Here is a 16,146-nt window from a genome sequence, read left to right as displayed (position 1 = left end):
ACACTTTATGCACCGATGCACCTTGTTATGCATAGATGCACTAACGCTCCCAACTGCTTTAATTATTTGTTTTCACACTTAAACGACTCTACTGACTCCACTAATCATCCCCAACGTTCAGAATCATTTGAAGGAGTATTTAAACAAGTTTAGAAGCCATTAATAAATAACAAGAAACAACAAGCAACTAGAATCAAGAGAGAATCAAAGAGAAAGCATCAAACTCATTGTTTGAGCAATTCAAGCATATTTTTCATTCAATATTCATTTTGCTTTCAAGAACACTACTTGTACGCAATTGTATTCATTTTTTAGTGTTTTTTTATTTGTTCTAGAATTGTGCAAACACATTTTCCTTGTTAGGTTTTTCATTAAGTTTACAAATTTGTTATCTTCTCTTTGAGAAAGAGTGTTCTCAAGAATTTGGTTATATTCTTGAGGGAGTTGTAAGGTTATCTCTTTGGCCTAAAAAGAAATAACAAATTAGTGAATTTGTTGGAAAATCCTTAGTGTGGATAGCTAAGGTAGTGGACGTAGACTTTGTTTGAGAAAGTCGAACCACTCTAAATCGTTGTGCAATTATGTTGTAAACATTTTGATATTTCGATATAACAAATTAAGTTAAATGAATTTTAAGATTTTCCAAATGATATTCTAAGTATATTCAATAGAATTATTCGAATATCAAAACACTACTCCAAATCTTTCAAATATCATTTTTAATCCTTACTCAAAGTGTAAAATTAAGTTTTAATCTTAAAACAATTTCAAAATAATTTTATAAAGTATTTCGAACCATTTCAAAGCCAAAAATTCCAGATTGCTCAGAGGGAACCGATTCCCCCCTAAGGGGGTACCGATTCCCCATAGGGGGTTCCGATTCCCCCCACGCTCCAAGCTATTTTATTAATTGTTTTCACACTAAAATGGCTATATGATCTTCACTAATCATCCCCAATGTTCAGAAGTGATTCAAGGTGTATTTAAACAAGTTCTAAAGCCCTTGATCAACAAGAAATTATAGAGAAACAAGAGAGAAAGCATCAAACACCAAGTTTGTGCAAATCAAGCCAATTTTCCTTTCAATATTCATTTTGCTTTCAAAGAACACCATTTGTGCTCATTTGTAATTATTTGTGAGTGTTCTTTTCTTGTTCTAGAATTGTGCAAACATCTTACCTTGAGAGGTTTTCCTTGTAAGTTTGCAAATTTGTAATCTTCTCTTTGGGAAAGAGTGTTATCAAGAATTGGGGTATATTCTTGAGGGTGTTGTAAGGTTATCTCTTTGGCCTCAAAAGAAAGAACAAATTAGTGAATTTGTTGGAAAATCCTTAGTGTGGATAGCTAAGGTAGTGGACGTAGACTTTGATTGAGAAAGTCGAACCACTCTAAATCGTTGTGCAATTACTTTCAATTTTCTGCAAAAACTTCCACCAAATTTTTAATTGCCAATTCACCCCCTCTTGGCCAATTCCGTCAATCGATTAACTCAACAATTGTCATCAGAGCCTAACTCATTTGAAGGTTTAATCGCCTCTTGAGTCGATTAAGGAAGAGTTATATCGATAATCAAAGTCATCAATGGCCTCCGCTTCAAACTTCGACTCTGGTCTCGACTCGATGCCCGTCAACAAGCCTCATTTCTTCAATGGAGCTAACTATGCCTATTGGAAGAATAAAATAATGTACTTCATTCAAGCAAGTGACATGGGAGCATGGAATGCTGTAGAAGAAGGATACATCAAACCTCTCACTCATCCAAGGTTGTGGAGTGAATGAGAGACAAGAATGTTCCAGCTCAACTCCAAAGCCATCCATATCATTTTTTGTGCTCTTGGACCAGATGAATACGGAAGAGTTTCATCGTGTACAACAGCCAAAGAAATATGGGACAAACTTCAAGTCACTCATGAAGGTACCGATGAGGTAAAGAAATCTAAAATTAGTATTCTAATGCATAGCTATGAAAATTTCAGGATGAAACCAAATGAAGATATCAAAGCTATGACGGATAGATTTTCAATGATTGTCAATGGTCTCAAATCATATGGAGAGATCATTTCAAATGAAAAGCTTGTGAGGAAGTTAGTCTACTCCCTCCCAAAATCGTGGCAATCAAAGAAGACGGCAATCATCGAGTCTAAGGACTTAACGTCCTTAACTCTTGAAGAGTTAATTGGGTCACTCCTCACTCATGAAATGATGCTCGAAGATGAGGTGGACCTCGACAAGATTGACGAGACACCAAAGGAGAAGGAGAAGAAGAAAAACATTGGAGTTGCTCTCAAATCCACAAAAGATGAGAGTGATTCGAATAACGATGACGATGCGAGGAAATGGCATTGTTTTCCAAACGGTTCAGAAAAATGATGAGACCTTATCGAGGAAGAAAATTCAAATGAAATAAAGGCCTCAAAAATGAACCGAAAGAGAATGACCCAATCATTTGCTATGAATGCAAAAAGCCAGGGCATGTCAAATATGATTGCCCACAATTGAAGAAAAAGGGTCAATCAAAGAATAAGCACAAGGCTCATGTGGCTACATGGAGCGATGAAGAAAGTTCCGATGAAGAGGAACAAGAAGTAGCTAACTTGTGCTTGATGGCATTTGGGGAAGATTCTAAGGTAACCTCTAACTCATCCGATTTTGATGATTTATCCTATGATGAGTTATTAGAGGAATATAATGGGTTGTCTTTGGATTATGAGAAATTATTTTTAAAATATAAAAATGATGTTTCAAAATTGAAAAATAAAAACAAACTCATATCCAAAACCAACAATGATATTGAAAGTAAAATCAAAGATTTGCAAATCAAACTAGAAGAGTTTGAAAAGAAAAATTTAGATTTGCAAAATTTACTTTCAAAGATCAATGATGATCATCAAAAGAAAATTGATGATCTTAAAACTTCTTTTGATAAAGTTAGAACAAAACATTTTGAAAAAGGTGGAAATTCAAAATCCAACTTTGTTAGAAAAAGTTTTAGAAACTACAATCATAGAGGTCCCCAAAGAACCTCTAATGGAAAAATCGTTAGAAGTATGTGGGTTCCTAAAGAACTCATTACTACTAAAGATAAAAATATCCTACACAAATGGATACCTAAGGGGACTAGGATTTTGGAAACTAATGAATATGGACCCAAAAGAATTTGGGTACCAAAAATCAAAAATTAATCTATGTTTGTAGGGAAATGAGCATTGCTACAAGGCACGGGAAACAAATTCAAATTCATGGTACCTTGATAGTGGATGCTCAAGACACATGACCAGAGACAAAAGCCGGTTCATTGAGCTTAACGCCAAAAATGGAGGAGAAGTGACTTTTGGAGACAATTCAAAAGGTCACATTGAAGGTATTGGTACAATAGGTAATACCTCTTCCATACAAATTAAAAATGTTTTATATGTGAATGGATTAAAGCATAATCTATTGAGTATTAGTCAATTATTCGATAAAGGATTCAATGTCTTATTTGAAATTAATGGTTGTAAAGTCATTGACATTGCATCTAATCGGATTATGCTTGTTGGTCATAGAATAGGAAACATATACATGGTGCATTTAGATTCTTTTGATATGACTAATTTATGCCTAGTTGCTAAGGATGAACATGATAGTTGGTTATGGCATAGGAGACTAGGACAAGCTAGTATGAGTGTTTTGCAACGGTTAATTCAAGGAGACCTAGTAAGAGGGTTGTCTAAGCTTAAATTTGATAATTATAAAATCTGTGATGCTTGTGCTAAAGGAAAACAAAAGCGAGTTTCTTTTAAATCCATTAATGATGTATCAACTAGTAGAGTTTTACAATTGATCCATTTAGATCTTTTTGGGCCAACTAGAACTACTAGCTTGGGTGGAAAACAATATGCATTTGTCTTGGTAGATGACTATTCTAGATATACTTGGGTTCTATTTTTAAATACTAAAGATGAAGCATTAGAACAATTCATCACATTTTCAAAAGTAATCCAAAATGAAAAAAGGTTACACTATAACTAGTGTTAGGAGTGATCATGGAACTGAATTTGAAAATCTTGGATTTACTGAATTTTGTAACTCTAACGGTATTAGCCATAATTTTTCAGCACCTAGAACCCCTTAACAAAATAGAGTTGTTGAGAGGAAAAATCAAACTTTAGAAGAAATGGCTAGAACCATGCTTTGTGAAAATAATTTGCCAAAATATTTTTTGGGCGGAAGCCACAAATACCGCTTGTTATGTTGTAAATCGAGTAATGATTAGGCCAATTTTAAAGAAAACTCCATATGAAATTTTCAAAAATAAAAAGCCTAACATTAGTTATTTTCATCCTTTTGGATGTAAATGTTTTGTTTTAAACAACGGTAAAGAAAACCTTGGCAAATTTGATGCTAAAAGTGATGAAGGAATTTTTCTGGGTTATTCCTTAAATTCTAAAGCCTATCGTGTATTTAATAAAAGAACTTTAGTTGTAGAAGAGTCTATACATGTTGTTTTTGATGATAATCCCCTTCCGAGGAAGGATTCTTGTGTAAATGATGATGTAGGTGTTATAAATACAAATGACGTTAGACATGACGTTGGAGAACCATCATTAAAGGAAGAAACGAAAAATGAGGAAACTCATGATCCTCTTGAGAATCCAACCATTGAAGAAAGGGAAGTATCTTATCCAAGAGAGTACAACTATGTCAAGGATGGTGAAATTATAGGTGATCCATCAAAAGGGGTAACAACTCGATATTCTCTTAGAAATATTTGTAATTATGTTGCATTTATTTCATGCATAGAGCCTAAGAATATTAAAAAAGCATTAAATGATGAACATTGGATTATGGCTATGCAAGAAGAGTTAAATCAATTTGAGAGAAGTAAAGTATGGACATTAGTTGAAAGGCCTAGAAATAAATCTACTGTAGGTACTTGATGGGTATTTAGAAATAAGCTTGATGAGAGTGGTAATATAGTGAAAAACAAGGGTAGACTTGTTGCTCAAAGGTATACTCAAGAAGAGGGCATAGATTATGATGAAACATACGCTCCCGTAGCTAGGATGGAAGCAATTAGAATGTTATTAGCATTTGCATGTTTCAATGAATTTAAATTATATCAAATGGATGTTAAAAGTGCATTTTTAAATGGTTTTATAAAAGAAGAAGTGTATGTGGAACAACCTCCAGGTTTTGAAGATTCAAATTTTCCGGATCATGTTTTAAAATTGATAAAAGCTCTTTATGGTTAAAGCAAGCTCCTAGAGTTTGGTATGAAAGATTGTCAAATTTTTTAATTGAAAAAGGTTTTTCAAAAGGGAAGGTTGACACTACATTGTTTTTGAAGCATAAAGGTAAAGATTTATTAGTAGTTCAAATTTATGTTGATGATATAATATTTGGTTCTACTAATGATGTTCTTTGCCAAGAATTTTCTAAGCTAATGCAAAGTGAGTATGAGATGAGCATGATGAGGGAGCTCTCATTTTTCTTGGGACTCCAAATCAAGCAAAGAAAAGATGGCATCTTCATCAATCAAGCTAAGTACGTCAAAGATATGCTCAAGAAGTTTGGACTGGAAAATGGGAAACCTCATGACACTCCAATGAGCTCTTCAACAAAGCTTGACTTAGATGAAGGAGGTAAATGTGTAGATGTTAAATTATATAGGTCAATGATTGGATCTCTACTTTATCTAACTGCAAGTAGACCGGATATTATGTTTAGTGTTTGCTTATATGCTAGATTTCAATCATGTCCTAAGGAATCACATTTACTAGCTGTTAAGAGAATCTTTAGATACCTTAAAGACACTCCTAGTTTAGGACTTTGGTATCCTAGAGACTCTAGCTTTAGCTTGCATGCTTTTTCTGATGCGGATTATGGAGGATGCAAATTAGATAGGAAAAGCACCTCCGGTACTTGCCAATTCCTTGGAAATATGCTAATTTCTTGGTTTTCAAGGAAACAAAATTGTGTTGCATTATCTACCACTGAAGCCGAATACATTTCAGCTGGTAGTTGTTGTGTACAAGTTTTATGGATGAAACAACAACTTTTTGATTATGGAATTGAAGTAGGTACAATTCCTATCAAGTGTGACAATACTAGTGCTATTTGTCTCACTAAAAATCCCATCCAACACTCTAGAACTAAGCACATTGAAATAAGACATCACTTCATTAGAGACCATGTCACTAAGGAAGATGTAGTTCTAAAATTTGTTGATACTTTGCACCAATTAGCGGACATCTTTACAAAACCTTTAGACAAGGAACAATTTTGGACACTTAGGAGAGAATTAGGTTTGACCAATCTATCTTCACTGAGTGTTTAAAATAATTTTAGCACTTTTAATAATAAATGAAAAATGCTTATAATAGTAGTTTTTTTATTGCATTCATTGCTATTAGTTAGGGGGAGTTTATGATTTGTGATGAAAAATTAATTTTATGTTCAAATATCGTTTAAAGATTAATTGAATTATTTGAACATGATTAATTTTCAATATATGAGTTGCCAATACCACTAGAGGAAATTAATTTAGCATTTTGGGTGTTTAAAATCGGATTTTAGCATTTTGGTGCAGATGGAATCGATCCCCCCCTGAGGGAACCGATTCCCCCCAACAGGGGAATCGATACCCCCCTGGGGTTCTGGTTTTAGCACGGGCAGAACCCAATATTTGCTCAAACCCTCTCTTATTCCTTCACACCATTTCTTACCTCTACTCTCTCAAATCTCCATTCTTGCCTCAAATCAACGTTTTAATCGGAATTCACTTCAAATATCATCCTCTAAACCTGTTGGAATCATCAAAAACGTGCAAACTTCATCTAATCTCAATCAAATCCGAAATCCTTCAAGGTATTTTTCCAAAACTTCTATTTTATCAATTTATGAACATAGAACTAGTTTTAATTAGTTCTAGATTGAATTTTTGATCTGGCATTGATTATTTAGTGATTAGAAACTAGATATTACAACTAATTTCATCAAAAACACAAGATTTTTTCAAAATTTTCTAAATTTTCGAAATAATTTTTTTTAATTATTGTGTTTTGATTAAATTATGTTGTTATTATGAAAAATATACATATATTGTTTCTCAAAACCATATTTTTCAAAAGTTTTTCAAAAACTTTGCCCATTAGGATTTATTTAGAGAACCTTGAAATATTGAGGACTCAATTGAGTTTTGGGATTGATTGAATTGCATACATGTGTTTTCTAAATTGCAGGTTATCAATTCTATTCTGATTTCCTAAACCATGTCCAATCCTAAACGTGCTAGGTCTTCATCTAGTCGTTCACACCATCAACCAAATCCACCTCTAAATCATCTTTCTATTCCAATTTCTAATCCTAATCCCATTGATCCTAATTTGACTATCCAAAATTCGTGTTTCAATCATCCTGGTCCTAGAAATCATCGTTTTTGGTATTATCAATATTTCGACTCTTATAAAATCCGGGAAGAACGTATTCCTTCTCATCAAGCTATGTTAGCTATCAATTTTAAATATCTTCCTCTTTTACAAGAGTGGAAATTTGATAAACTCTTTGACCTTGAACTCATCGTTTACCATCAACTTGTTCGTATTTTCTATTCTAATGCCGTTTGTGTTAAAAACCAAACTGAAACCGAAACCATAGGAATTCATTCCTACCTCCTAGGACAATTCTTATATATTGACTCGGCTTACATAGCCAATACATTCGGATTAGATAACGATGGTATTTCAAATGAAAAACAGGTTTTAGGATCTCGTTATAAAAGAAGAGATAGTGCGAGTGTCCTAGACCTACATGAACGTTTTTTCATCTAATGATTTCTTGATGGTTTCGACCATCCGGAGGTCGTTATTCTACTTTTAGAGCCTTAGATCTTTGGTGGTTACATTGTTTCGAAAACAATATTAAAATTAACCTACCTCAGATTATTTTTGCTGAAATTGTTGAAACCGTAAATCTTGTTCCTAATAAGAAACTCTGTTTCTCTCTTGTTTACGGTTGCATTTTGAGTAATCTGTTTTCCAAAGCTGGGCTTAGAGTCAGTCTAGATACCGTTTTTCCCCTTAAGAAACAAATTAACCTACTTTCCTTAACGAGAGCGGGATGGATTAAAGATAAGGAAACCGGTGAATGGGTTCGATCTTCTGCAAATACTCCGGGAGCTAGTTCTTCACAAGCTCCACCCGAAGCTGACGAAGATCTCGAGCTTGAGCAATTAATGCAAGACATCGATGAAGCCGAAGATGAGCCTGAGCAGCCCGAGGAGCAGCCCGAAGAGCAAGCACAACAAACGAATCCAATGCCTCCATATTTCCAATCCTTTATGGAGACATTCGATTTTCGATACGCTACTATAGATTCACGCTTTACTTCTATAGAGTCCCATTTATCCACAATAGGAGCTCAACAATTAGAAATTCTTCGGGAAATGCGTGCAAATAATGAAGCAGCCAACGCACGTATTAATGACCTCACTAACGAAATGGCCGCTATGAGAGCTCGTTTTCCTCCTCCTGATCCGGATATGTGATTCAATGTTTTGCTTTGAACTCCAAACTTATTGTTTTAACATTTTGAATATTTTGGAATGTTTGAATTTGTGGATTGATTGACTTTGAATTTGTTTGGATTTATGAATGGTTAGAAATTATCTATTTGGTGTGATTAAATTTATTCATTATTGCATCATTTACTTCATGATTAGATATATGACCAATTTTGCCATTTCACATTAATTATGAATATTGATTATGAAACTAATGGATAACGTTTCTCTTGCTTGTGATCTTAGCAGCTTATATTATATATAATCAATTGGCTAACTGATTTCAAAACCTTGTTTAAATTCTTTAAAATGTCTTTTTGATTTAACAAAAAGGAGGAGAAGTGTTAAAGTGTTTTTAAATGATAAATGGGAGAAGTGTTAAAGTAAGGGGGAGTAATTTGAAAACTTGATTTCAAAATCTTAAAATTACTAAAATGTTTTTTGTTATATCAAAAAGGGGGAGATTGTTGTAAACATTTTGATATTTCGATATAACAAATTAAGTTAAATGAATTTTAAGATTTTCCAAATGATTTTCTAAGTATATTCGATAGAATTATTCGAATATCAAAACATTACTCGAAATCTTTCAAAGATCATTTTTAATCCTTACTCAAAGTGTAAAATTAAGTTTTAATCTTAAAACAATTTCAAAATAATTTTACAAAGTATTTCGAACCATTTCAAAGCCAAAAATTCCAGATTGCTCAGAGGGAACCGATTCCCCCCTAAGGGGGTACCGATTCCCCCATGAATGGTTTGGCTCCGAGAATTCCAGTATGCTCGGAGGGAACCGATTCCCCCCCTTGTATAACGGTCGAAATATTTGAATTTTATACGTAGGGAACTGATTCCCCATAGGGGGTACCGATTCCCCCCACGCTCCAAGCTGTTTTATTAATTGTTTTCACACTAAAACGGCTATATGATCTTCACTAATCATCCCCAATGTTCAGAAGTGATTCAAGATGTATTTAAACAAGTTCTGAAGCCCTTGATCAATAAGAAACTATAGAGAAACAAGAGAGAAAGCATCAAACACCAAGTTTGTGCAAATCAAGCCAATTTTCCTTTCAATATTCATTTTGCTTTCAAAGAACACCATTTGTGCTCATTTGTAATTATTTGTGAGTGTTCTTTTCTTGTTCTAGAATTGTGCAAACATCTTACCTTGAGAGGTTTTCCTTGTAAGTTTGCAAATTTGTAATCTTCTCTTTGGGAAAGAGTGTTCTCAAGAATTGGGGTATATTCTTGAGGGTGTTGTAAGGTTATCTCTTTGGCCTCAAAAGAAAGAACAAATTAGTGAATTTGTTGGAAAATCCTTAGTGTGGATAGCTAAGGTAGTGGACGTAGACTTTGATTGAGAAAGTCGAACCACTCTAAATCACTGTGCAATTACTTTCAATTTTCTGCAAAAGCTTCTACCAAATTTTTAATTGCCAATTCACCCCCTCTTGGCCAATTCCGTCAATCGATTAACTCAACAAATTACTTTCAATTTTTTGCAAAAGCTTCCACCAAATTTTTAATTGCCAATTCACCCCCCTCTTGGTCAATTCCGTCGATCGATTAACTCAACAAATTGACTATATGTTCTTAATGGAACCTTTGGATATGAAAGGCATGCATAGGAAAGAGTACTTTATGTTTTTATATGTGAAAGTGTATAAGGGATATACAGGGTAAGGTTGATGTGTTGTGCTTTACTCTGAGAAGAACACGGGGTAAGATTGGTTCGCTGATTTATCTCTGAAAGTCGTGGTTTTGGACCTTTGTGAGTCCACAAATAAAAAGAAGAGTTGTATAGAGTCCGTTTATCCAATGAGTGAGTTGTGTTTTGAAAACAAAAAGTCATTGATCTTATAATGGAAACTATATGTGTTGCATGTGACTTTGCCAACAAGGTAATAGTGCATGAGTGATTGTGTTTGCAGTAGTGAATGTGATGATGTTTCCATGATGATATTCTTTAATTTAGCATGTATTTATGATGCATTATGAGTTTTCAATATGATGACATGGTGACATGATGATTGAGGTAAAAACAAATGAGATTGCCTTGCATGTAGGTGCTTTCTCTAGCTTTGAGGTAAGCATCTTGTTAGAATGTTAATTATTCACTGGCCTTGTAGCTCACACTTTTTGTTTAATATTTTTCAGAGGAATAGTTGTTGTGTCAGAGGTGAGGAGTGAGCACTCAATGGTGATCAAGCAAGGCTATTACTAAATAAGCATATGTGGTCTGATTTTGAGCAATGTGGAAATGTTGGAACCTATTTTGGATTTAATGAACTATTGATTATAATGATTTGTTGGACTTTATAATGCTATGATAAAGATGTTTGATATTATGTCAAAGCATATTGAATGAATTGAATTTGTTGTTGCAAGATGAATTATGTATGTTAGAATATGTTCATTGATGCTAGAATGATCAAATGTTGAATTGTGCCTTAAACAGGTGTTCGGAGTGTTTAGACAAGTGACACTAAGCCTAAGTATTGTGTTAGGCTTATAAGATGCATGAAACAACCTTAATTGCATAATTGGATTGGACTAGGTGACTTGTGAAAAAGTGAACTTGATATGCAATCTTTGACTTTTGATGCCTGATTCTTGTATGTTGTATTGACCAATAATATGATGCATGCTACATATGTAATTTGACATGTATGAAGTGGTATGAATGTGTTCAAGCATGTATCTAGACCATATGATTGATTGCATGGAAGCTTGATAGCATGTTCTTGGATGTCCATATAAAAAATATGCATTTTTCAAAAAAAAAATGATCAATCCCTTGAGTAAATGATCAATCCTTTCACTAAAAAGATCGATCCCTTTCTTAAAGGATCAATCTCAAACCTACTGTTTTGCAAAGGATCGATCCCTTTGCTATGTAATCGATGAAAAATGATAAAACTTGATTCATTAAAGGTCCTAAGTGTTCCTAAGTCTTAGTTTAACCCTAGAAAGTTTGTAAATGTTTAAAATGGTTTAGAAATTGAATTGTTAATTAAAACTTAACCTCAATTCAGAATTTGGTGAGGTTTGTTTTGACACACTCTAATATATTGAATTACACAATGGAAATATCAATTGCATGGTTGTTGTTCGAATGTGACTTTTGAAATGTTTACGTTTTGGTTATTAGAACTACATGAGCAATTAGGTCCCTGAATAATGTCCGATTAAGCTAAAATTTTTCATGTCACTAATTGATGATTAATATTAAATATTGGTAAGTTTAATTTTATATTTCACTTGTTGATGTGTAAAATGACCATTTTACCCCTCTAGTGATAATGATAATATTTTGTCATTGCATGATAGTTTACTGCCATTAATATGTTTTAAATGTTTTCTTTTATATTTTTTAGCATGATGGATGTTTATTTAACTTCGTTTCCATATAAAATGCACGTTTAGGGTTTTTGTTCCATCCGACTCAATTCGAAATTTAATGTACACTCGGGTATCCGGGTCATTCTTCGTGACCGGTATGGAGTGTTACAAATATATTAAAAAAATAGATTTAATTAACATTTAAAATTTTCTCCTCCAGACCCATCCGGGTCGTACACCTAACATTGGTGGGTGAGTCTCCTAGTGGAGATTTTCTGTATACATAAGGACTCGAATTCAAGACCTAATTAGACGATATCAAGCTTCTTACCACTTGAACCAATCCATTGATATTAACATTTAAATTTCGGTTCAATCAACTTTAGGGTTTACATGATCAAATCAGCTTAAATCATGATCTATGCTACAAACTAACTGTGACCGAGCCTAGGTATACCGAAGAACAATTTTCCAAATACAAGTTGTCAAGTACCCTTGGGTAAGAAAAAAAAGGGTGATGTTATATAGGATAAAAAAAGTAAAAAATTATATAAATTTATTAAAAAAAAAGTGTGTTAAACGTGTTCTCAACATGTATTTATATAAGTATGAACGCGTCTTTGACTTCGGCCGTATGTTAGTGACAACATATATGTATAGACATTGTCTTCAATCACTCAATGAATCTATGTTTATAAGATAATTAGAATTTAAACTATTTTGATTTTGCTTTTATAAATATAATATGTCAACAGTGTATCATCCTAATTTAAGAATCAAAGTCTTTATTTTCTTAAAAAATTAATAAATAATTTAATTTTATAATAAAAATATTTACTTTTTTTTATAATATAAAACTAAAAAATTATTGAAGATATAATAACATTTATAAAAATATTTAAATTAATATATATTCTAATATAATTTTTGTATTATTTTTAAAAATAATAATAATAATATTGTATTTATATTTGAAAAAAATTGAAATTTTGAATTGAGAATAAAATTTATAATTAATTTTTTTTACCAAATTGGTCATACTGTGAACTTGTTGGGTTGGATTAATATGAAATTTAAGTTGTAATCTCTAATACAACTTATAGGTCGAGTTTGAGTCAAATTATCATCCCTAAATTATGATTGAATTTGAAATATTGATTAGTTGTACGTTGAAATTAAGTATAAATGATAAAATTGATAAACAAAAATATGTTTTTTTACAAGAATATATCAATAATTTTATATATACTCGATTTGACTCATGTCTAATTCAATTAATTGACTTGATGGTCCAAAGGTTGATTCGAAAATCGATCAATCTGGTATTGACTCAACTCGACCTGACTTACCATAGATTCGAATTAAATTCAAAACAATTCTGATTCTACCCAAATTAAATCTAAATCGAATATAATCTAGATTCAAAATAAACCGACCAAAACTTGATCCGAACAAACCTGTTGCTACCTTCGGTTATCTTTAACAACTAGTCTAATCTGTTGGTAGAGTTCCTGACCAGGGGATAAACTTGGTAACATAAAAGAAATCATTAATTATGCAAGCTGGATAAGTTATTGATATAGCACCTCCATGTCGTCGGTCGTGTCGTTAAGGTTATCAAGGAGTATTGCATAAGAAGTCAGTCTCGGGGGTTATTCGGATAAATCTTTCCCGAAGAAAAGATTTCGGTCCATGGAAGGTGCATCAGATGAAAACATGTTTCCGAAGAATTCGATGGCAAGTCGAGACAAGGACTTGGTTTCATTAGCGGCCCTTGTTAGATTAAAGAAGCTATCAAGAACCAACCATGGCACTTGATTTTCTTGCAAAATCAAAGCAAGATATAGAAGGTGAAGCATACAAGACATGATGAAAATGGGATCATCTTCGTCTCTTTCGACTTCATCAACATCTTTCCAGAACAGTTCAATAATCAAGCAACCATCAAGCACCAGAATCTTTACAAATTCTTCACCGCTGAATATAACCGGACCCCCATAACATTCATGAGTCTCCAACTTGATCTCTGTCATAGCTTCTTCCAGCTCTACCAGTCGAGTCACCGGATTAGGGGAATGATGAATGAGGCCTTCAAGATACTTCAGTTTGAGTTTTTGTGTCCCTTTTGAATGTATTTGGCCATAGTGTCTGGGCCCGATGGAAAAGGCATCAGGAACATAAGCCTGTCGATTGTGCCCGTTAAGTATGATTGGGGTTTTGAAGACGCAACAATTGCTAGACATAATAAAATCATCGGCTGTATTTTACTTGTACTACAAGTTTTAGTCCACATTTTGAAGCTTTGAGGCTTTCACACATATGAATTACTGAAAGTTCAAGTATACAAAGTAAACTTAAACCATACCACGAAGTTGATAATACACATAGAAACGAGATATGAAATCACCCCTTCCAATTTCTAGTTACATTTTATAGTTAAATGTATCCAAAATGTTAAAGCTGAAACCAAGGAAATCATGTTACTGTCTTGATAAAATCATCGGCTGGATTTTGATTGTACTACAAGTTTTAGTCCAAATTTTGAAGTTTAGAGGCTTTAACATACATGAATTACTGAAAGAGTATACAAAGTAAACTTAAACCATACCAATAAGTTGATGATACAACATATTGAAACGAGAGAAGAAATCATCCCTTCCACTTTCTGGCATTAGTTCCCAATTGAGTTATTGTAAACACCAAAAGCATCGACCAAACTTAAGCTAGCTACATCACAATTTTAGGGCCACATTCTGTTGCATATTTGCCCACAAGGTCGAACTCCTCCTCACTTATAAGCCGTCTTTATTTGCGTCAGCATGATGAAGAAGAAGTGCTGCTTTAAGTGGTTTCCGTGATGGGAAACGTGAACAAGAGCTGTTGAAGGCTTGCTTGATCTCTTTCCTACTGAGGCGAATATCTTGATCGTGGCCATAGCGTTCAAACAACTTCTTCAGTTGGTCTACGGGTGGATCGTTAGGTGACCAATCTTCTTTCTTTTTTCCCCTTTCGCTCCTTTTACACTTTTTATCCACATTGAGATTATCCATAGCAGGAGATATGGAAGTATAGGACAGGGGAGAACCCAACCTCTCTATACAAGAATATAATGCTTTGCTTTGCCTTTCTGATCTGATGTTTAAAGCAGGGCCAAGCTTATATAGAGAAGGGCTGTTTATTAATTTCTTCCTTCCAAGTTCAAAAGCATATATTTTTTCAATGTTTGTTTGCATGTAAGACTTGGACTTGCATCCGAATTTGACATTATTGACCAAGCTTATATAGACTTGGACTTGGACATGCTATAATATCATTAGCGTTTTTCTAGTAAACTTACAATGTATGTATTTTTGTAGCCTCGACTTTTAAGCTAAGTGACATTTTGTTTTTATTAGTCTTATATAATTATAAAATAGTGTATGATCAAATTATTCTTAATTAACTGATAATGAATACTTACACACCCTATAGATGTTGTAATCGAACTCGGGACATCTAAGAAAACGACCCTTCCTTTAACCATTAAAATTGTGATATGTTTGTACTAGTCAAATTGGCCCTATATTAATTGTAATACCTTTTTTATGAACTTTCTTAATGTTGGATGCTACCTTGAACCTTAGCTTGAATCATGCTTATGTATATATGTGTACGTGAAATTTGGTATCCATGGTTGTCTGTGTGCTTGCATTAATTAAATTATGATTTTGGTTTGCTGACTTTTCTTCTTTGTATTAATATTCCACCCAGGGCCAGCCCAATACATATGTCAGATGAGCCTTAACCCAGGGCATCATGTTTGAGGGGGGCAGTTTTCTAGTGTGTAATCACAGAGCAGTGCTTCTCTTGGGGCCATCGCAGCATCTTTGGTTTAACTTTTTGTCAAAAACATTGCCTAAACGAGATATAATGACTCAAGATAGATTGAACGGATTAACAATTCTAAGCATCGAAAGTCAATTTTTACAAAGTCTTGATTATCGTAAAATAATAGAGGTTTTTGCTTCAAAAAATGCATGAAGTATCGTTTTAGGTGATATTTGTTAGGTTTTGGTTTGTATTAGTATTGATATTGTTTGACTACAAGTTTTATTACATTTTTGTTTTTAAAAAATTATTTATGTTTTGTCTATTATACGGTACAAATATATGGCATAAAATTATTATCTCACTCAGGACATTAAAACTCATTGGACCGACCTTGATTCTACCAACCTAACCTCAACCCCCACTTGTTTCTATATTATTTTTCTAATGCA

At 33.3% G+C, this 16,146-nt stretch overlaps 1 protein-coding gene across 1 annotated transcript; it reads right to left on the bottom strand.

Moving 5' to 3' along the window:
• Positions 1–13,539: 13,539 nt before the first annotated feature.
• LOC120163297 (UPF0481 protein At3g47200-like) lies at positions 13,540–14,130 on the bottom strand. The gene has a single exon (XM_039173267.1). It carries the CDS (start codon positions 14,128–14,130, stop codon positions 13,540–13,542), a length of 591 nt encoding a protein of 196 aa, XP_039029198.1.
• Between the last annotated feature and the right edge of the window lie 2,016 nt (positions 14,131–16,146).

This window comes from Hibiscus syriacus, unplaced genomic scaffold (assembly GCF_006381635.1).
Source record: "Hibiscus syriacus cultivar Baekdansim isolate YM2019G1 unplaced genomic scaffold, ASM638163v2 tig00111440_pilon, whole genome shotgun sequence".
Taxonomy (NCBI): Eukaryota; Viridiplantae; Streptophyta; class Magnoliopsida; order Malvales; family Malvaceae; genus Hibiscus; species Hibiscus syriacus.
This window is presented reverse-complemented; position numbering and strand designations above follow the sequence as displayed.